Raw genomic sequence first — 23,747 nt, forward strand, 5'->3', positions numbered from 1 at the left:
TTCCGGCTCTTCCCTAGATTTTCTTCCGGAACCCTTGCTCCCGTCTGACTCCGCCCCTCCTCTACTCTTCAGAGTCCATTGGCTGTTTCTTTGAGGAAGCGGAGCACATCCCGACGTTGATTGGTCTCTGTCATTGTTGAAGAGTTAGTTACAAACAAGGCGTGCCTGGTCTCCCTGGTAACGCCCGGCTGCTAAGTCCTGATTGGTCCATAGCCTAATCCCCTTTTCCGTCCCAACTGCCAGTGGTTGAGTCCCTTGGCGGGGCGCTGCAGCGGTAGGTGTCGCGTACGGGATTCCCGAGCTGACGTGGCTTAAATTTGGGAGGGGGGCAGCTGGAGCCTCCGGCGACAGCCTCTTCCAGGTGAGTGGGGGACGCTCCCCAACTCTTCGCCTCCTTGAGCCTTGTAACGGTCACCCCCGCCACAGGACCCGCGGGGCTGCCAAAGCAGCCACACTCGGATTCCCTCCCCGTCCTGATTCAGTCCCGGATCCGGCCGTTCAGTCCGCCTCCCTTCACCTACCAGGCCTAGTTCTAATCGTCCACCCGCCAGCTGGCCCCGCCGGATGGCTTCGGGGTCGCCCTGTGCAGCCTCTAGGCACATATGCACTCTTTACCCCATCCCCAGGACGTTTCTCCTCCGGGAGCGACGGAGAAAGGCGCTCCGGGCGGTCCTGTCAGGACGGCCTTGTTCCCTGAGCGGCCTGCTCAGGCTGACCTGTGTACGCAACAGCTGACGTCGGAGAGAACCTGCCAGGCCCCTGCGCTCAGGCCCTAAACAAACTTAGTGTCGGGAAGGGGAGGCGGGACCCAGACAAACCAAAAGTCTTGAGGGCAGAGATCGCAGAAACATTGGCGACAGTAACTCAAACGAGGGCCTGACGAATGATCCTGCTAATGAGTTGCTGGAGAGATTCGGAGAGAGGGAAGATCCTTGCGATCCCATCAGCACTAAAGTCCCAGGAATCAGAGGTGGTCAGGCAGTTAGAGGAAAGGGAACCCTTAATAGAGTTTGGAGGAAAAAGAACTTGATTTGGTGGTGTGGAGGATGTTTATTCTGCGTAACAGGAGTGGTGCGTAGGAGTGTGAAGCAGAGGATGAGCCCCTCGACAAATGAGGAATATATTTGTCTGGCTTACTCAAAGAGTTCCAGTTGGTCTGTGCGGAGAGGACAGTTTAAGAGTGGGGCAGAGATATTTAAAAATCACTGGATAAGTACTTTCACTTTTGGAAGTAGTTGGAAGCTTTCTGAGCTTTTAAAGGCTCTCACAGTTCTGTGCAAGATGGCAGTGGAGAACTCCCCGCAGAAAGGCTGGAGGCCTTTTCAGAAGAATGAAGTAATTAAATTTGGATGGTCAGAATAATTGTGAATGGTCAAAAAATTGCAGACGTTGTACACTGACTGTTTCACAGCTTTTACTTTTCATCCTTTGACCATGGAATGGCCATTTAATGCTTTCCTCTTCACTGTATTAAATTTGTTGGACTACATCAGTAGTTTCCAAACATTTTTAATTGCTTGCCCTATCAATAAAACTTTTTTTTGAGCAACCATCCTCTAAATACTGTATATTTAATTATAAATAATGTATGAATAACACTGTAAATATATTACTTATAAAATATACAAAAACATACATATTTAAAAGGATGAAAACAAATTCTTGCCCATTTTCTGGGACACTCCCACATAAATCTGGAGATCACATAAAGATGTTTCCTTATTTTTTGAGAAAAGATCACATAAAGATGTTTCCTTATTTTTTGAGAAAGGTGTTTGCATCTCTGAGGACTTCCAGATCTGGAGATCTGGAGATCACATAAAGATGTTTCCTTATTTTTTGAGAAAGGTGTTTGCATCTCTGAGGACTTCCAGATTGGGGGAATCCTTTTTATTTTAATTTATTATTATTATTATTATTGAGGACCTCCATTCCTCTGAGATGCAGCCTCTTCTAAAAATAATCATCTTTAGGATATAACTCTCTTTTCCCTCTGCTTGAATATTAAAGTCTCTCTTTTTATCCCCGTTACATTAGTGGATTAATTAAAAGGATGTTGATTTTATTCTTGTTTGTAAAAAATCATTCATAAACTTCTCTAGCTTAACTACTATTAGAAATAAATTATTTGGGACACGTCTCATCACTGATCATTACCTACTGGTATATTGTTAGGAACCACTATATGAAAGGATGTTAAGCTCTACAATACTCCATTTTTAATTAAGCTAATTTAAAATCAGCAGTATGTGCTTTTGGTAAAAGTAAATTCAATACAAAAGGATATAATATAAAAACAAAAATCTCTTTCTCCTCTATGTACTGATCCTTTTCCCCATTCCCTATTTCCCAGAAGTAAGCACTGTAAATAATTTGTTTATTCTTAAGAAAATTTCTGATCATATTCAAGCACATGTGTAATATATATCCCTCTCCTTTTCTCTCTCACACAAGTTGAATCGTAATATACCTGCTATTCTACACCTTTTTTTTTTCCACTTTATACTATAAGGTATTTTTCCCATATCCATAAGTATAAACTATCCCATTCTTTTAAAAGGCTGTACAGCATTCCCCTGTAGAAATATCAAAATGTATTTAGCCTGTCCCCTACTGATGGACATTGATATTGTTTTCAGTCATTAGTCATCACAAACACTGCTGTAGGGACTTCCCCGGCAGTCCAGTGGTTAAGACTCTGTGCTTCGACTGCAGGGGGCATGGGTTTGATCCCTGGTCCAGGAACTAAGATCCTGCATACTGCGAGGCCAAAAATTTTAAAAAGTAAAAATAAACTCTCTTAAAAACAAACAAAAACCACTGCTGTAGTGAATATCCATGTGCAAATATCCTTTGTTCCCTTGAATGAGCCTATCTATGGTATAAACAATACGGAATTCTTTAGAGCCCTACTACTGTGAGTCATTTCATTTTAGTCTAGTGGTTATATAACTGTAAGTATGTACAAGTATACGAGTGCCCTCATGCCTCCAGCACTATTTTCAGCCCCAGTGAAGAATGTTGGGTGATGAGGTTGCTCAGAAAATAGGTTATCTTCTGAATCTCTACCAGTAAAGAAGCTTTGTCGAGCTCTGTGACTGGGAAGATTACTTAACTTCCCTATGCCTTACACACTTTAATACTAGGGATATTGATAGAACTCCTCCTTGGAGTTGTTTTAAAAATAAAATGAGTAAAATGATGAGGATAAATAAGTTATTATATGTAAAGCAATTGGAGTAGTATTTAGTACATAGTACTGTGTATATAAGTTATAGATACCGTTTACTGCTAAATTTGTTTAATAAAAACAAGTTTTTTTGTGTTATGAAAACTGGTTTTCCATTTTCTAACTGTAAAATTATATCATAGTATTGCATATGCTTTTCCCAGCTATATAGCACCATTTCCTATCAGCTTCTCAAACTGGTTGAGGATCACTTAGAATTAAGGAAAACTACTGAGGCTCAGCTAAACATGCATTGAGTGAGTTTGAGGACTGATACGGAAATACAACCATTTTCTGTGTTGTTGTTTCTGTGGGAAAATGTGATTTAAATTCCAAAGCAAGTGGTGCGTATGCATGTAGTCATAGGCATGTGCTCACTGTCTTCAGTTACTTTATTTTCCCATGCATTTTGTACTAGGTTCTCTGTGGTTGGGGCATGCCTTATATTTCTTTTTATATTTTTGTGGTTCTTAGCATAATGCTCCACACCAAGTAGATATTTTGAAAACAATTAGCAGTGAATACTGAGAAAATAAGACTCATGGAATTCTAAATGCCACCTCAACACAGAAGTGTTGAGATCCTGTGGCAGAATTTATAGAAGGTGTGGCCAGCATTGACTCTGAGGGATTGTTTTATTTGCCTGAATGTTTTATTGAACCCTGACCTTGGCATGAAGCTCTTTATTTTATTCTTTTCCCAAATTGCTATTCATGATTCTGGTGCTTTATAAAACAACAGCAAGAGCATTGCTTGTCCAGTAGTCACAGATATTCCTTACATGAATTTATTACTATATGTTTTCCCCTTTACTAATTTTTATATGTGCATTTGCCCATTTCTATCCTACAGTGAGCCTTTCAGAGGCAGAGATCCATCTTTCTTCATTTAGCTTAAGCATGGCTACTTAGTGGCTCTCTTGCCCTCAGATTCCCAACCTCTGAGCTACCTAAAGACCCTAACTGTGCCTGAGGTGCCCATCCTTTTACACTTCCATGTTATTCCTTTAATGTCAACAGCTATAGAAATCACTCTTGCATCATGGAGTCATAAGGCAAAGTCCAAATAGAAAAGACAAGATAAATCCTTGTACTTACCTAGTTTTCATGATACTTAGTTCAGATGATGACCAGTTTATTATTATTATGAACTTGTGAATTTAAACATTTTTGGTGGATTTAAATATCTGTTGCAATTTAATTCATAATCTTATTAGAAACTCAGTTGTTCCTTTGGCCTGTGGGAACTTCTTCAGTTTGTCTCCTGGATCCTTTTGACATGACTCTATGTTAGTCTTTGTTAGCTTCCTTGCTATTTTGTATGAAAAAATGTTTCAGGCTCATTTTGTACCATTTCCTGCTTCAGAATTGAAATCAGCCATTTCTCTAAGAAGCCCTCCTATTAAAAAAAAATTTTTTTTTAACGGGGAATAGTATTTCAAGACTAGAAATACTTATTGCTTCTCAGTTTGTCATAGTTTTTTTCAATGCACAGAGCTAGGAAAATATATGTGCTAAGGTAAAATACCTTATAGGTTCATACTGGTACTTTTGATTCAAATTCAAGATTAGTTTTTATTTTGGGGTTCTTAATTTCTTTTGTGTTATATGTCTATCTCCTTTTTTCATAATGACTGTATGATAGAATTACTATGCCCATAATTACTCATTTAATTCCACAGGGCACATATAATAGTCAAGGAATAATAATACTGATAATGAACACCGCCAATTTTGGTTGTTAAAATTTTTATAAGTTTTTTTTTGTATGTGCTATTTACATTTTCCCCATTTTTTAAAAATTGGAGCCCTATATGTTGTCAGAGCATATAATCGTTAAATACTATGCTGTCTCCATCCCAGTCTTAGTTCTATGAGTAATATATTTAGTGCTCACACCAGTCCTTATGATGATGTTTCTTTAGTCATTTTGGTTATCTCAAGCTTTTTCTCTAATAGATGCCTTAGGAAAGGCTCCTGGGAAAATTTTTCATTAATTTTCTTGCAAGTTTGTAACATTCTGTCTGTGCTCTTTATATCTGAAGGTCATTTTTTCTGAAAATAAAATCCTTAGCTCACATTTTCTTTCCTTAAATATCTCAAGTCTGTAACTCCATTTTTTTTTCTGGCAAAGCATTGCTGTTGAAAAGTCTGACCATAGTCTTTTTTGTTTTTTTGCTTGTAAGTCACATTTCAGCCTAAACCTCAAAGAATTCTTTTAAGTCCATTAATTTTACTAGAATGTCTTGTTGGTCATTCTGGGTTGATATTCTCAGGTATCTGGTGGCTTCTTTCAGTATGTAACTTCAGATCTTTTAAAATTTCAGATAAGTGCTCTTGGCTTTTGTTTTTTGCGTTTGTTCTGTACCTTTGCTTTGGTTTTCTTTTTCGGGGATCCTATTATCCTCATTGCTTATCTGCAATATTTATCACTTTCTCTTGATTCCTTCTTTACTATTTATTTCTTTGAATTTTTTAAGAGAAACAAAGCATTAGGAACAATATTAAATTTACTATAGAAAATATGCAAAGATAGTTCAGAATTCAGTATATCTCTCACCCAGTATTCTCTAATGTTAGCATGTTACAGTGGAAAAGTGCATTTGTCAAAACTAAGAAATCAACACTGATGCGTTACTATTAACTAAACTCCATACTTTGGATTTTACTCATTTCTCCATTGATGTCCTTTTTCTGTTCCACGGTATTATCGTAAGATATCACATTTAGTTTAATCTTTTTCTTTTTTAAATTGAGGTAATTGTGGATTCAAATGCAATTCTAATAAATAATATAGAGAGAAACCTTGTATGCGTTGTTCAGTTTCCTTCAGTGGTAACATTTTAGAAAACTATTGTATAATATCACAACCAGGATGCTGATAATACATTCCCCAATTTTATTTGTATACATGTATGTTAAGTTCTATAAAATTTTATCACCTATGTGTAGGTTCCTGTATCCACCACCATAATTAAGATATTGAACAGTTCTAACACCACAAGGATACCTTGTGTTGCCGTTTTATAATTATAACCACCTCCTACCCTCTCACCTTCAGCTTCTCCCTAAGCACTGGTAACCATTCATCTGTCCTCCATTTCTAAAATTTTGTCATTTCAAAATATTCTGTAAATGTGGAATTATATAGCATGTAACCTTTTGGAACTGGCTTTTTCTTTTTCATTCAGCATGATTTCCTGGAGATTCATTCATCTAAATTGTTAGGTGTATCAGTAGCTTGTTCCTGTTTATTGCTATGTAGTATGCCATGGTATGTATGTACAGGCATACCTTGGAGATATTGTGGGTTCAGTTCCAGACCACTGCAATAAAGCTAATATCACAATAAAGTGAGTCACACAAATTTTTTGGTTTCCCAGTGCATATAAAAATTACATTTACACTATATTGTAGTCTTTTAAGTGTGAAATAGCATTATGTCTAAAAAATATACATACCTTAATTAAAAAGTGCTTTATCATGAAAAATGCTACCATCTGAGCCTTCAGCAAGTTGTAATCTTTTTGCTGGTAGATACAGGATCTTGCCTTGATGTTCATGGCTGCTGACTGATCAGGGTGGTAGTTGCTGAAAGTTGGAATGGTTGTGGCAGTTTTTAAAAATAAGACAACATTGAAGTTTGCTGCATCGATTAACTCTTCCTTTCATGAACAAATTCTCTGTAACATGCAGTGCTGTTTGATAGCATTTTACCCACAGCAGAATTTCTTTGAAAATTGGAGTTGATCCTCTCAAACCTGCCGCTACTCTGTTAACTAAGTTTATGTAATATTCTAAATGCTTTGCTGTCATTTCAACAGTCTTTGTAGCATCTTCACCAGGAGTAGATTCCATCTCAAGAAACCACTTTCTTTGTTCATCTAGAAGGAGTAACTCCTCATCCTTTAAAGATTTATCCTTAGATTGCAGCAATTCAGTCACATCTTCAGCCTCTACTTTTAATTCTAGTTCTCTTGCTGTTTCCACCACATCTGCAGTTACTTCTTCCACCAAAGTCTTGAACCTCTCAGAGGTCATCAGTGAGGGTTGGGCTTGACTTCTCCCAAACTCCTGTTAATGTTAATATTTTTACCTTTTTTCGTGAAGCATGAATGTTCTTAGCAGAATCTAGAATGGTCAGTCCTTTCCAGAAGGTTTTCAGTTTACTTTGCCCAAATCCATCAGAGGAATCTATGACAGCTATAGGCTTAGGGAATGTATTTCTTAAGTAATAAGACTTGAGAATTGAAATTACTCCTGGGTAATTTCAAAAAGAATTTGGGTTGCAGAATGGATGTTTTGTTAGCAGGCATGAAAACAACATTAATCTCATTATACATTTCCATGAGAGCTCTTGGATAACCAGGAGCTTTTTTTCTGAGCAGTAGGTCTCAACAGTGGGCTTAAATATTCAGTAAACCATGTTGTAAACAGACGTGCTGTTATCCAGACTTTGTTTTTCCATTTATAGAGCACAGGCAGAGTAGATTTAACATCATTCTTAAGAGCCCTAGGATTTTCAGGATGGTAAATGAGCATTGGCTTCAACTTAGTCTCCAGCTGCATTAACCCCTAACAAGAGAGTCAGACTGTCCTTTGAGCTTTGAAGCCAGGCATTAACTTCTCGCTAGCTATGAAAATCCTAGATGGCATCTTCTTCCAATAGGAGGCTGTTTTGTCTACGCTGAGAATCTGTTGTTTAGTGTAGCCACCTTCACTAATTATCTTAGCTAGATCTTCTAGATAACTTGCTACAGCTTCTACATCAGCACTTGCTGTTTCACCTTGTTTCAACCTCATGAACCAACCTCTGCTAACTTCAAACTTTTCTTCTGCAGATTCCTCACCTCTCTCAGCCTTCACAGAATTGAAGGGAGTTAGGGCCTTGCTCTGGGTTAGGGTTTGGCTTAAGGGAATGTTGTAGCTGATTTGATCTTCTATCTAGACCACTGAAACTTTCTCCACATCAGCGATAAGGCTCTTTTGCTTTATTATCATTGTGAGTTCACTGGAGTAGCACTTTTAATTTCCTTCAAGAAATTTTCCTTTGCAATGACAACATGGCTGTTTAGCGCAAGAGGCCTTTCGTCTTCTCTGGGCTTTTGACCTCCCTTCCTCACTAAGCTTAATCACTCCTAGCTTTTGATTTAAAGTGAGAAACGTGTGACTCCTCCTTTCACTTGAACACTTAGAAGCCATTGTAGGATTATTAATTGGCCTAATTTCCATACTGTTGTGTCTCGGGGAATAGGGAAGCCCAAGGAGAGGGAGAGGCGGCAACGGCTGGTGGGTGGAGCAGTTAGGACACATACAGCATTTATTGATTAAGTTCACCACCTGATAAGGGTGTGGTTCATGGTGCCCCACAACAATTACAATAACATCAAAGATCACAGACCACCATAAATATAAGAATAGTGAAAAGGCTTGAAATAGTGCGAGAGTTAACAAAATGTGACACAGAGAGATATGAAGTGAGCAAGTGCTATAGGAAAAATGGTACCAGTAGACTGGCTCAACACAGAGTTGCCACAAACCTTCAATTTGTAAAAAATGCAATCAATATCTGCAAAGTACAATAAAGCAAAGCTCAATAAAACGAGCTATGCCTGTACCATAGTTTATTTAACCATTTACTTGTTGAAGGACATCCTTGCTGATTCCAGTTTGGGGTACTTAAAACTAAAGCTGCTAAGAACACTCATGTATAGGTTTATGGGTGAATTTAAGTTTTCATTGCTCTGAGATAAATGCCTAGGAGTAAAATTACTGGGTCACAAAGTAGTTACATGTTTAATTTATGGCGAATTTCTTTTTGATTTTTAAAATTATCCTTCATTTCAACTTTCTTTTTTTTTAAGGCAATCTTTGTTGTGATTATTCGTATACTTATTCCCTTTAGTTTCATCTTTATTTCCAAAATATTTTTTTAATTTTAAATTATTTCTTGTGTTTCTGCTTCATTTCTGGGTTTTTCTATTTTTGTTGGGGGATAATTGATAAATTTATTTGTTTTAATTCATATGAAGAAATCACATATATACCTATGTGTGTGTGTTCACCAAAGTTTGCATCATAGAAAATGGTAAGAATATCAAAGTTTAATTTTTCTTTTGTAAAAGTAAATATGATACACATTTCTGTCATATACCTACGGTTTGTGCTCTGCTGTACTGTTAGGTGCTCTACATTCATTTAGCAATTAATACTTACCCGTTAATTTTTGTTAAGTAGGTGTCAATATTGGAAGTAGATATTAATCATTTTTTTAAGCTTCTTTGAGGTGTAATTGACAAAAATATATATATTTAAGGTGTTAGTGATGTATTGATATATGTATACATTGTTAAATGATTACCACATTCAAGCTAATTAATATATTTATCATCTTATGTAGTTACCTTTTTTTTTTGGAGGTGAGAATATTTAAAATCTACTCTCTTAGCAAACTGCCTGTAGTCACCATGCTGTACATTAGATTCCCAGACATTATTCATCTGGCATAATTGAAATTTTGTACCCTTTAACAAATATCTCCCCATTTCCCCTATCCTCTACTACCTGGCAATCACTATTCTACTCTCTGCTTCCTTGAGTTTGACTTTTTTAGATTCCATATATAGATGAGATCATGCAGTACTTGTCTTTCTGTACCTGGCTTATTTCATTCCGCATAATGTCCTCTAGGTTCATCTATGTTTTCACAAATGGCAGGATTTCCTTATTTTTTTAGGACTGAATAATATTCCATTGTGTGTATATACTGTATACATTTTCTTTATCCATTCATTTGTCAGTGGACACTTAGGTTGATTCTGTAATTTAGCTGTTGTGAATAATGCTGCAGTGAACATGGGAGTGCAGATATCTCCTCAAGATACTAATTTCATTTCCTTTAGGTATATACCCAGAAGTGGAATTGCTGGATCAGATGGTAGTTCTATTTTTAGTTTTTTGTAGAACCTCCATATGTTTTTCATAATGGCCATGCCAGTTTACATTCCCACCAACAGTGTTCAAGCATGCCTTTTTCTCCACATCCTGGCCAACACTTGTTATCTTTCGTCTTTTTGATAATAGCCTTTCTAACAGGTGTGAGGTGATGTTGTGATTTTGATTTGCATTCTCTTGATGATTAGTGATGTTGAGCATTTATCATATACCTGTTGACCATTTGTATGTCTTCTTTTGAGAAGTGTCTATCTAAATCCTTTGCCCATTTAAAAAATTGGGTTATTTGTTTTCTTGCTATTAAGTTGTTAGAGTTACTTATATATTTTGGATATTACTCCTTTATCAGGTGTGTGGTTTCCAAATATTTTCTTCCATTCCGTAGTTTGTCTCTTCATTGTTTCCTTTGCTATGCAGAAGCTTTTTAGTTTGATGGAATCTCATTTTTCTATTTTTGCTTTTGTTGTCTGCACTTTTGGGATCATAGCCAAGAAATAATTGCCCACACGAATGTCGAGAAGCCTTTTTTCTGTGTTTCTTCCACTAGTTTTACAGTTCAGGTCTTATGTTAGAGTTTTTAACCAAGTTGGAGTTAATTTTTGTATGTGGTGTCAGATAAGGGTCCAATTTTATTCTTCTGCATGTGGATATCCAGTTTTCCCAATACCATTTATTGAATAGACTGTCCTTTACTCGTTGTCTATACTTGGCACCTTCTTTGATGATGAATTGATCTTCCTTGCTTTGGCCTTTCAGGGTCTTTTGTGGTTCTATATGATTTTAGGATTTTTTTTTCTATTTCTGTGAAAAAAGCCAGTGGAGTTTTGATAAGGATTGTGCTGACTCTGTACATTGCTTTGAGTGGTAGGTACATTTTAACAATATTAACTCTTCTAATCCATGAACACAGGATATCGTTGTATTTATTTGTGTCTTCTTTAATCTCTTTCACCAATGTTTTATAGTTTTCAGTGCACAGATCTTTCACCTCCTTCGTTAAATTTATTCCTAAGTACTTTATTATTATTTTTGGTGCTATTAAACATGGGGTTGTTTTCTTTTTTTTGTTTGTTTTGTTTTGTTTTGTTTTCTTAATTATTTTTTTGGCTAGCGCATTGTTAGTGTATAAAAACAATAACTTTTGTATACTGATTTTGTATCCTTTGACTTTACTGAGTTCATTTATTAGTTTTAACAGCCTTTTCGTGGATTCTTTAGAGTTTTCTCTTTGTAAGATCATGTCTTCTGCAGAGACAATTTTACTTCTTTCTTTCTGATTTGGATGGCTTTTATTTATTTTTCTTGCCTAAATACTCTCGCTAGGAATTCCAGTACTATACTGAGTAGAAGTGGTGAGAATAGGCATCCTTGTCTTGTTTCTGATCTTAGAGGAAAAGCTTTCAGCTTTTCACCATTGAGTATGATGTTAGCTGTGGTCTTGTCGTATATAAACTTATATGTTGAGGTACATCCCATCTGTATCTAACTTGTTCAGTTTTTATCATGAAAGAGTGTTGGATTTTGTCAAATGCTTTTCCTGCATCTATTCAGATGATTTTATGATACTTATCCATCATTTTGTTGATGTGGTGTATCACATTAATTGATTTGTGGATGTTGAACCATCCTTGTATCCAAGGAATAAATTCTACCTGATCATGGTGTATGGTCCTGCTAGTGTGAAGCTGAATTTGATCTTTTAGTATTTTGTTGAGAATTTTTGCATCTATGTTCATCAGGGACATAGGGCTGTAATTTTCTCTTCCTGTAGTGTCCTCGTATGGATTCATTATCAGGTAACGCTAGTCTTGTAAGATGAATTTGAAAGTGTTCCCTCCTCTTTGATTTTTGGGAAGAGTTTGAAAAGGATTGGCATTAATTCTTCTTTAAACATTTGGTAGAATTCACCAGTGAAGCCACCAGGTCCTGGACATTTCTTTGTTAAGAGGTTTTTGATTACCATTTCTTACTGTTATTGGTCTCTTCAGATTTTCTATTTCTTCATGAATGAGTCTTGGTAGGTTGTGTGTTTCTAGAAATTTATCCATTTCTTCAAGGTTATCCAATTTTTTGGCATATAATTGTATATTGTAGTCTCTTATGATCCTTTGTATTTCTGTGATATCCATCTTACTGTCTTTTCTTTATGTATTTATTTTTGGCTGTGTTGGGTCTTTGTTGCTGTGTGCGGGCTTTCTCTAGTTGCGGCAAGTGGGGGCTACTCTTCATTGTGGTGCATGGGCTTCTCATTGTGGTGGTTTCTCTTGTTGTGGAGCATGGGCTCTAGGCGCTCAGGCTTCAGTAGTTGTGGCACATGGGCTTAGTTGCTTCACTGCATGTGGGTTCTTCCTGCATTGGCAGGTGGATTCTTAACCACTGTGCCACCAGGAGAGCCCCTCTTTTTCTTTCACATATACTTTTATTTGAATTTTCTCCTTTCTTTCTTAGTTGATATACCTAACAGTTTGTCAATTTTATCTTTATAGAAAATCACTTAGTTTCATCAATCTTTTCTATTATTTTTTTACTCTTCAGTTCATTTATTTCTGCTCTGATCTTGGTTATTTCCTTCCTTCTGCTAACTTTCAGCTTAGTTTGTTCTTCTTTTTCTAGTTCCTTAAGGTGTAAAGTTACATTGTTTATTTGAGATATTTCTTTTCTTAAAGGTTGGCATTTGTTGCTATAAAATTCCCTCTTAGGGAACTTACCTAAACATAATAAATGCCATATATGACAAACCCACAGCCAACATCATTCTCAGTGGTGAAAAACTGAAACCATTTCCTCTAAGATCAGGAACAAGACAAGGTTGTCCACTCTCACGACTCTTATTCAACATAATTTTGGAAGTTTTAGCCACAGCAATCAGAGAAGAAAAAGAAATAAAAGGAATCCAAATTGGAAAAGAAGAAGTAAAGCTGTCACTGTTTGCAGATGACATGATACTATACATAGAGAATCCTAAAGATGCTACCAGAAAACTACTAGAGCTAATCAATGAATTTGGTAAAGTAGCAGGATACAAAATTAATGCACAGAAATCTCTGGCACTCCTATATACTAATGGTGAAAAATCTGAAAGTGAAATCAAGAAAACACTCCCATTTACCATTGCAACAAAAAGAATAAAATATCTAGGAATAAACCTACCTAAGGAGACAAAAGACCTGTATGCAGAAAATTATAAGACACTGATGAAAGAAATTAAAGATGATACAAATAGATGGAGAGATATACCATGTTCTTGGATTGGAAGAATCAACATTGTGAAAATGAGTACTACCCAAAGCAATCTATAGATTCAATGCAATCCCTATCAAACTACCACTGGCATTTTTCACAGAACTAGAACAAAAAATTTCACAATTTGTATGGAAACACAAAAGACCCTGAATAGCCAAAGCAATCTTGAGAATGAAAAACGGAGCTGGAGGAATCAGGCTCCCTGACTTCAGACTATACTAAAAAGCTACAGTAATCAAGACAGTATGGTACTGACACAAAAACAGAAAGATAGATCAATGGAACAGGATAGAAAGCCCAGAGATAAACACACGCACATATGGACACCTTATCTTTGATAAAGGTGGCAGGAATGTCCAGTGGACAAAGGACAGCCTCTTCAATAAGTGGTGCTGGGAAAACTGGACAGGTACATGTAAAAATATGAGATTAGATCACTCCCTAACACCATACACAAAAATAGGCTCAAAATGGATTAAAGACCTAAATGTAAGGCCAGAAACTATCAAACTCTTAGAGGAAAACATAGGCAGAACACTCTATGACATAAATCACAGCAAGATCCTTTCTGACCCACCTCCTAGAGAAATGGAAATAAAAACAAAAATAAACAAATGAGACCTAATGAAACTTCAAAGCTTTTGCACAGCAAAGGAAACCATAAACAAGACCAAAAGACAACCCTCAGAATGGGAGAAAATATTTGCAAATGAAGCAACTGACAAAGGGTTAATCTCCAGAATTTACAAGCAGCTCATGCAGCTCCATAACAAAAAAACAAACAACCCAATCCAAAAATGGGCAGAAAACCTAAACAGACATTTCTCCAAAGAAGATATACAGACTGCCAACAAACACATGAAAGGATGCTCAACATCACTGATCATTAGAGAAATGCAAATCAAAACTACAATGAGGTGTCACCTCACACCAGTCAGAATGACCATCATTTAAAAATCTACAAACAATAAATGCTGGAGAGGGTGTGGAGCAAAGGGAACCCTCTTGCACTGCTGGTAGGAATGTAAATTGATACAGCCACTATGGAGAACAGTATGGAGGTTCCTTAAAAAACTAAAAGTAGAACTACCATACAACCCAGCAATCCCACTACTGGGCATATACCCTGAGAAAACCATAATTCAAAAAGAGTCATATACCACAATGTTCATTGCATCTCTGTTTACAAGAGCCAGGACATGGAAGCAACCTAAGTGTCCATTGACAGATGAATGGATAAAGAAGATGTGGCACATATATACAATGGGATAATACTCAGCCATAAAAAGAAATGAAATTGAGTTATTTGTAGTGAGATGGATGGACCTAGAGTCTGTCATACAGAATGAAGTAAGTCAGAAAGAGAAAAACAAATTCTGTATGCTAACACATATATATGGAATCTAAAAAAAAAAAAAAAAGGTTCTGAAGAACCTAGGGGCAGGACAGGAATAAAGACGCAGACATAGAAAATGGACTTGAGGACACGGGGAGGGGGTAGGGTAAGCTGGGATGAAGTGAGAGAGTGGCATGGACATACATACACTACCAAACGTAAAATAGATAGCTAGTGGAAAGCAGCCACATAGCACAGGGAGATCAGCTTGGGGCTTTGTGACCACCTAGAGCGGTGGGATGGGGAGGATGGGAGGGAGACGCAAGAGGGAAGAGATATGGTGTTATATGTATATGTATAGCTGATTCACTTTGTTTTAAAGCAGAAAATACCACACCATTGTAAAGCAATTATACTCCAGTAAAGATGTTAAAATAATAATAATAAAAAAACAAACAAAAAAACTTCCCTCTTAGACCTACATCCCATAAGTTTTGATATGTCATGTTTTCATTTTCATCTGCCTCAAGATAGTTTTTGATTTCCCTTTTGATTTCTCCTTTGACCTGTTGTTTTTTCAGAGTGTGTTAATTTTCACGTTTGTGAATTTTCAATTTTTCCTCTTGTTATTGATTTCTAGTTTCATGCCATTGTGTTAAGAAATGATACTCAATGTGATTTCAGTCTTCTTAAGATTGTTAAGACTTGTTTTGTGGGCCAACATATGATCTATCCTAAAGAATGTTACATATGCACTCGAAAAAAGTGCATGTTCTACTGCTGTTGGATGGAATGCTCTATATATGTTTGTTAGGTCTTTTCTGTATAACGTGTTGTTCAAGTCCAGTGTTTCCTTATTGCTTTTGTGTCTGGATGATCTATCCATTGTTGAAAGTGGGATATTGAAGTCTCCTACTGTTATTGTATTGCTACCTGTTTCTCCCTTCAATTCTGTTAAAATTTGCTAAATATAATTAGGTGCTTTAATTTTGGGTGCATATATATTCACAAGTGTTATATCCTGTTATAGACTTACAAGTTCATATCCTGTTATGTAATAATTGATCTCCCCTGTCATTATATAAACACCTTCTCTGTCTCTTGGTCAGTTTTTTACTTGAAGTCTTTTTTGTCTGTTATAAGTACAGCTACCCCTGCTTTCTTTTGGTTACTATTTTCATGGCATATCTTTTTCTATCCCTTCACTTTCAGCCTGTGTGTTATCATTAGAGATCAAGTGAGTCTCTTGTGGACAGCATATAGTTGGATCTTGTTCTTTTAATCCATTCAGCCACGATGTCTTTTGATTGGAAAATTTAATCCATTTACTTTTAAAGTAATTATTGAAAGGTAAGGACTTAATTTTCAAATTTTTCTCAGAAAATTCTCCTCAGTGGAGGCCCTATTCTGAAAAAGATCCCTGGCTCATCGGTTGGAGAATTAATGTGGCCTGCGCTGCCTTAGCCACTTCAGACCTTGCAGGTTTCTTGTACTTACCCGTTGTTGGAGTGGGGATGCATTTCCCTTTTCCAACTACTGTTCTTGAATTGGCTGGACACATTTTCCAGTGAATACCCACTGGATTTTTTGTGGTTCTCTTGGTATTAGGTCTGTTGTGCTCTTACAGTTTCTATAGGGGAGATAAAATTTTGCCTCTGTTCTCTAAGGGTTTTTGGCTAGGTCTGAGAATTAAATTGATATAGGAAAGATTAACAGGAGAAAAGCATACAAATTTATTTAATATCAGCTTTATGTGGCATGGGAGCCCTTATAAGGAAATGAAGACCCAAAGAAGCAGTTAGAATCTAACATCTGTACAATGAGTTGGTCAAACAGTAGTAAATTGTGAAAATGAGACAACAGAAGGAGGTCATTAATCATAGAGCAATGACTTGGGAGATAAGTGTTAGTTTACAAGGTTTGTTTTTACAGATTTCTTTTGGCTTCAGCCCCCATCCCTGGAGACAACAATATTACTTTTCTTCCTGGTAGAGAGAGAACATCTTCCATATGGGTGTTTTATCTCTTCCTTTCAGGGAGTAAAATGGGAGATCAGCACACCCTACTTGTACCTGCTGTTTTTCAAGTGCTTTAGCCCAAAATAATCCTTCTGCCAAGTGACATATTTTGGAGTGAGTGGCACATTCTGCTACCCTTTGCTTCCCTTTATTCCTCCTGCATGGACAACAGTGATACACAGATCTTGTGGCTTTTGGTGTTTTTTCTATATCCATGTTTATTTTGGAGTTTGTGGGAAACTTTGCCTCATTTTATTTGTTTGCTTGTTCGTTTTGGTAAAGGCTGTCCATGGGTTTTTAATTTTGTTATCTAATTGCTTTGTCTGTTTTTATGTGGGAATTTAGGAAGATCCAAAAGCTATGCTATCTGCTATTACCATCTTCTCAGAGTCCTATCGGTTGTTTTTTTTTTTCTTTCCTTTTGCTTATTCCCAACATAGTCTGAAAAATTTGAAGATAAAGTGCTTCTGCTTGATATGTTAGGTTCTGTTATGACTATTTGATTAGTACACATTTCTGTGCCTAAAAAAGACTCTTTAGTTATAGTGTTCATTTCCTTCTTTAATGATTACTATAGAAAATTGAATGTCTAGAGCTAAAAAGAAAGTTTAGAGTCTGTGTCCTGGTGAGTTTTGTTTGTTTTTTAGCTGACTGTAGTTGTGAGTCTCATAACCTGATGAGTGACTGATTATTATGTCGCTATGCACTTATATATGACTTTGTGTTTCCCTTTCAGTAATTATATATGTAATTTTATATGGTCCTATGTTGCCCTCCTAGTGGTTTTCTCTTCCTTTCCTGTTTCACACGTCTTTTCCAAATGCTATATGCTGCTTATCTAAGTAACCTGTTATAGAAACAAAGGTCTTGCCATTTCTTAATTAATGACCATGGCTGCCCTAAACACTGTTACTGAGTGGAAGAAAACTATAGCAGAGACTAGTTTTATTCAAGTGCTTATTTTGTGCAATAGCTTTTACATTTCTTCCTGCTGAGGATTTTAAAAGCCGAATAGGGCTTCCCTGGTGGCGCAGTGGTTGAGAGTCCGCCTGCCGATGCAGGGGACACGGGTTCGTGCCCCAGTCCGGGAAGATCCCACATGCCGCGGAGCGGCTGGGCCCGTGAGCCATGGCCACTGAGCCTGCGCGTCCGGAACCTGTGCTCCGCAACGGGAGAGGCCACAACAGTGAGAGGCCCGCGTACCGCAAAAAAAAAAAAAAAAAAAAAAAGCCGAATAATATTTTGTCACTCAGCATAATTGCTTATAATAATGCTATGATAATCCAGTTTATTTTGATCTTTCCTATCAAAACATTAATATTCTCACTTTTAAGGAGTTTATGGACTAGCAAGTGACACTGATCTGAATGAATGATTAAATAAATAATGAAGGAAAAAGGAAGAGAGAGAGAAATGGTATGTGTGCTTGCATGTGTGTGAGTGTGTGTGTGTGTGTGTGTGTGTGTGTGTGTATTCAGGTGAGTTGAGTGAGTTTTGGTGGCTTGTTATCTTTCAAGGAATTGGCCTGTTTCATCTATGTTGATGAATTTATGGGTATAGAGTTATTTGTAGTGTTCCTTTATTACTTTTTAATGTATGGTAGGTCAGTAGTGATGTCTCTCTCCTGTTTCATATCTGATATTGACAATTTGTGTCTTCTCTCTTTTTGTTTGTCAGTCTGACCAAGCTTTATGTATTTTATTCATGTTTTCAAAGAATCAACTTTTAGTTTTGCCGATTTTCTTTATTTTTCTATTTTCAATTTTATTAATTTCTGCCCTAATATTAATTTTCTTTTTTCTGCTTAAATTTGTTTTGACTTGCTCTTCTTTTTCAAATTTCCTACAGAAGAAGCATAGGTTACTGATTTTAGTCATTCTTCCTTTTTTTTCTAATGTATGCATTTAATGCTATATGTTTTGAACAAGGATTACATTTAAATTTTAGTGAAACCACATGGTTTACTGAGAAAGCTTCCTGAAAGAACAGGTTCATGAGGCACATAAAAAAGAAAAATTTTGGGCTTCCCTGGTGGCGCAGTAGTTGAGAGTCCGCCTGCCGATGCAGGAGACATGGGTTCGTGCCCCGGTCTGGGAAGATCCCACATGCCCCGCGGCTGGGCCCGTGAGCCATGGCCGCTGAGGCTGCGTGTCCGGAGCCTGTGCTCCGCAACGGGAGAGGCCACAACAGTGAGAGGCCCGCGTACCGCAAAAAAAAAAAAAAAAAAGAAAAATTTTGCTGAACTATGGGGTGTATATGACAGGTCAGAAGTGAATAATAGTCTGTCAGGGGAAGGAATAGTTAGAACTCCATGTTTGCCAATGAAATTATGATGAAAGAAAAGGCATTAAAGATAACCTGTAAGGTGTATTATTTTCCACTAAACAATTATGTATTTCATTTTTAAAACATTAGTGATGGTGATTAAAATCTCTGTGTAGTTGTCACTGAAAAGAACAGTGTTTGACTACAGTGTACATACTGAAATGCCTTTTTAAAGACATCATCCTGATGTAGTCTGTGTCTAATATATATCACATGCACAGTTTTCTTATTTAACTTATAAATGATAGTTACCATCATAGGAGAAGCATGTATCTGACTGATTCTTATGTTTTCTTTTCTTGCAGAAATGCTGAGCCGATTGTCAGGATTAGCAAATGTTGTTTTGCATGAATTATCAGGAGATGAAACTGATGAGAATATGAGGGCTTCCTTAGAACCTGTGAGTAGCTCTGTTCTGAATTAAACTAATGAGAAATATGTTCCGTGTTCTTCTGAGGACAAGAATTTAAGGTAGAAGGGTGTGAGCAGCCTTCCTTGTGCTAGGTGGAAGAGAAGATTAAGAAAAATATTGAGACTTTGTAAATTATCCTTTTCCTGTAAGTTTGTAGCCTGTGAGACACAGTAATGGGAATCAAGTCCTGGATGAGATTAGAAAGATTGTCCTCATTTGTCCCCCTGGGGCTTACTTAGTGCTAGATTATTTTAACTCCTCAGATATGTATTCCTGTTTCATAGGAAAGGTTTGAAACAACAAATGGTGGAACTGGAGCACCTTTTGGGTTTCAGACCATCTGTTTGCTATTGTAAATTCATCTATCACTTCTCTTATAGTCTGTATTGTATTTTTTGAAGGTCACATAGGACTCAAAAAAAGTCCTTTCACTTTCTTGAAAGACAAGCAGTATTCCCTGGTGATTAAGAGAATTTTATTCAACTACTCTCTTAATTTTAAATTTTGAGCTCTTCCACTAAATGTTTTGTGATCTTTGCTTCCCTTTATTTTTCTCTTTGGTAAAATTAGTATGATAAGACTGTAAATGAGATAATGTTTGTAAAATAGTTAACATGTACAAAATACTTAATATATATTGCAATGGCTATGATAATAATTATTGGTTAATAATAATATTGGGTAATAACTAATATTGGGTAGTTATTATTGGAAAGATTTCTTTTTAAAATTTAAAATTTTTTAAATTTTTATTTCCTCTGCCAGGTAAGTATGAGCGTGTCCCTGTCCATCCCTGCACAGCCTTAGACGCCTTACAGTGTACACACATGCTCACTTTGCTCCCCCTCCCTACGCATTCCCCCTCCTCCACCCTCCACCATCCTCCACACGCCCTCCTTTTCCACAACTCTCAGCCCCTCCAAACAACTCTTATAATAATATCCAACCAACATCTCTGGAGGACTTCCACAGCCCAGGGCATTCAGTCCCCGGGAATTTTACCACTAGGCTACAAGATTTACATAAGCCAAGCCCCATTCTTGACAACTAAGGCTCCTCCTTTCCTCCAACCCATACCCTGCCCCTGGGTTCTCATCTCCTTGGAAAGATTTCTTAAGTAAGGATATGAGTTGGACAAGACATAAGATAAAGTTACAATGAAGGACCTCCTGTTTGGAAGCTGATACCTTTTCCCTTGTAAATTGGCAACTTTTTGTCTAAATACCAGGAATTACCCCAAGAATCTGACATGGAATTTAATGATAGAACACAAGAGGATGTTCTGGAGCGCCTGGCTTATGCAGAGCAGTTGGTGCAGGAACTAAAAGAAATCATTGGACAGAAGGATGCTCAACTACAGCAGAAGGATGAAATTCTACAGGTACCATTGTCCTTCCTTGCCAAGCACTTGATAAAAGACATAACAGTCACTTTGATTTTTTTCTTCACTTAGATTATTAGAGAATCTGATTTCCCTACTAGTCCAAGATGATGCCTACTGAGAATAACTTGTTATATGCTGGATAAGTGATGAATAAGCATTTGTGTATTTACCATCATTGTTCTCTGACAGGAAGAAAGAAAAGCTGCTGATAACAAAATTAAAAAACTAAAACTTCATGCTAAGGCCAAATTAACTTCTTTGAATAAACACATAGAAGAGATGAAGGCACAAGGAGGGACTGTTCTGTCCACAGAACCTCAGTCAGAGGAGCAACTCTCCAAGGTATGGTGACTGGGTATAATACACATTTTCTGAGTAGAAAAAGGCTCTCATTATAGCAGATCTTCACTAATCACAAAAATTTATGAAGCTAAAGTAATATAGCACTAAATGCAGTCCTTTTTTTTTTTTTCTTGCGGTACGCGGGCCTCTCACTGTTGTGGCCTCTCCCATTGCGGAGCACAGGCTCCAGATGCGCAGGCTCAGCGGCCATGGCTCACGGGCCTGGCCGCTCCACGGCATGTGGGATCTTCCCAGACCAGGGCACGAACCCGTGTCCCCTGCATCGGCAGGCGGACTCTCAACCACTGCGCCACCAGGGAAGCCCAGTGCAGTCCTTTTTTAAAAAAAAAAAATTTATTTATTTATTTGGCTGTGCTGGGTCTTAGTTGCAGCACATGGGATCTTCGTTGTGGCATGTGGGATCTTTTATTTGCGGCATGCAGGATCTTTAGTTGTGGCATGCAAACTCTTAGTTGTGACATGTGGGATCTAGTTCCCTGACCAGGGATCGAACCCAGGCCCCCTCCATTGTGAGCTCAGTGTCTTAGCCACTGGACCACCAGGGAGGTCCCCAATACTGTCCTTTCTTTTTGAGCTTGCAGTCTAGCTGGGCTGTGGGCCAAACACAGAATAAAAGGCCAACAGAACATATGGAAATTAAATATTAGTTGTGACCTAGACTTTCAGGGAGTTAAAAAGGCTAACAGGAAGAAAAAAAATTAAATTGAGGCATTTAAGTAGGAGAGGCACATAGCTTTTGGAGGAGTTTTATCTTTAGTTAGAAGATTAAACTAGGTGAACTCTAAGGTTTCTCCCACCTCTGAAATTCTTTAGTTCAGTGACTTGATACAGAATATTCTTTGTCTTTATGGCCACATAATAGTATATTAAAGTTTCATGCATTGTGGGCTTAATCAGCTAGATTACTTTGGGCTCCTCTAAGTGATGCTTTGTAGGTTTATGCCTGCCACCAACAAAAACGTTCAAGGTTGGGGATGGAGAGAGGAGTGAGGAAAGTGCCTATGCCTTTTGAGAAATAGAGCACTGTCCTAATACTTGTTATTATTACCTTTCCTCTATGGTTAAACCCCAAATATTCACATTCAGCCAGCTAGTTAGAGAACAAGAAACTTCAGTTGTTTGGAGAGTTTGGTATAGAATACAGAGAGGCCAGCACATCGCAGTACACATTACCAGTTGGCTTAGATGTAACTCTACATAAGAAACCTTTTAATTTTTTCTTAGATTTCATCCTGTTTTAGTTTTTGACCCACTGGTATTCTTATTCACAATGATTTTAGTTCTTGGGAAATGAGATTTTAATCAATTCTCTAGGCACAACCTTTGGGGTCACTAGTTAGCTCACTAGTACTGTGGTTCGTCTTTCCTTCCTGGGTGTGATGCTCAGAAGATATTACTTTTCCTTAATTGATAGCCTTATTTAACTTCTCAAAGCTTATTTTAGAAGCTTCTCTTACTCTTCTCAACTAATGTATTCATTTTGATTCTTCTTTTCTTACTTTTTGTTTTTTTCCTCTCATTATTCTTTCTTCCCCCTGGCTGTGGTAGCACCAACCTGTCTCTCCCCATGTGGCTTTGTTTCTTTTAATTTTCCCTTTGCTATGTTGTTAGATTTTTAAATCATCTATTTTATACTCTGCCTTCTTTTTTTTTTTAAAGCTCTGAGACCTTAAACAAATTATCATCTTGTAGCTTCATTTCCTTCCTCTGTTTTAAATAAAAGCATTGGATTAAATGATTTCTAAGTTCCAGCAATCAGTCACAGCAGCTCTTTAACTATTGTATACCCATGACAGAGCTTGATAGTCTCTGGAAAGCGTAGTTGAAGAAAGGATGGCAATCCTCAGATACTTGACTATTATGTGGAAGAAAGTGTAAAATTATTCTGTGTGGTTCCAATAAGCAGGCTAGGTTCATTTTGGGGGCTAGGGGCTGGTGGTGACTTCAGATGGGAGGTAGAATCTGGTTCAGTCGAAGGAAGAGATTTTGGGAAAAAATAGATTATTGAAATATTTGAATTCCTCCCCCCTTCCTGCCACTGTCTCTTTTATGATGCTTTGCCCCTCACTTAGCAGCTGTGTTTTCCTGAATTCTGTCCTCTTGTTCTTCAAGGCAGTGAGACTGAGTTTTCTGTTATGTTTTAGTCCTGTATGTCACTGACTGGTTTTGTCCTCAGACTAAAAACTATAAAAATGGGAAACATGGTGCCATTTCTTCCAAGTATTGACTCCCCTCTGGTATCTTCCTGCTTTTGGTTGCTCTCCAGCATTTTCAGATAGCTGTTTTTCTATATTGTCCAGTTTATAGTGGTTATCTGAGGGAGGATGGTTTTAATAGGAACTACTTGGCCATACTGAAACTGGAAAACTCTAAGATTCCTTCCTTGTTGTTAGGTCAGGTGTTATTTTTTGCTCCCGTCAGTTGGATAACACTATCATCAAATGGCTGTATAGGGCAAATTAGATTCTTTTATTTAAATGACTT

General features: G+C 37.3%; 1 protein-coding gene across 7 annotated transcripts in view; it reads left to right on the forward strand.

Moving 5' to 3' along the window:
* Positions 1-229: 229 nt before the first annotated feature.
* Positions 230-23,747, forward strand: part of GOLGB1 (golgin B1) — an 85,816-nt gene continuing 62,298 nt past the window's right edge. For all 7 annotated transcript variants that reach the window (XM_067738737.1, XM_067738738.1, XM_067738739.1 and 4 more), the window contains exons 1-4: positions 230-361; positions 19,410-19,504; positions 20,745-20,897; positions 21,090-21,242. In XM_067738737.1, coding sequence (XP_067594838.1) covers positions 19,412-19,504; positions 20,745-20,897; positions 21,090-21,242 — 399 coding nt within the window. In that variant the 5' untranslated portion in view covers positions 230-361; positions 19,410-19,411. The remainder of the gene's footprint in view (positions 362-19,409; positions 19,505-20,744; positions 20,898-21,089; positions 21,243-23,747) is intronic.

This window comes from Pseudorca crassidens, chromosome 5 (genome assembly GCF_039906515.1).
Source record: "Pseudorca crassidens isolate mPseCra1 chromosome 5, mPseCra1.hap1, whole genome shotgun sequence".
Taxonomy (NCBI): domain Eukaryota; kingdom Metazoa; phylum Chordata; class Mammalia; order Artiodactyla; family Delphinidae; genus Pseudorca; species Pseudorca crassidens.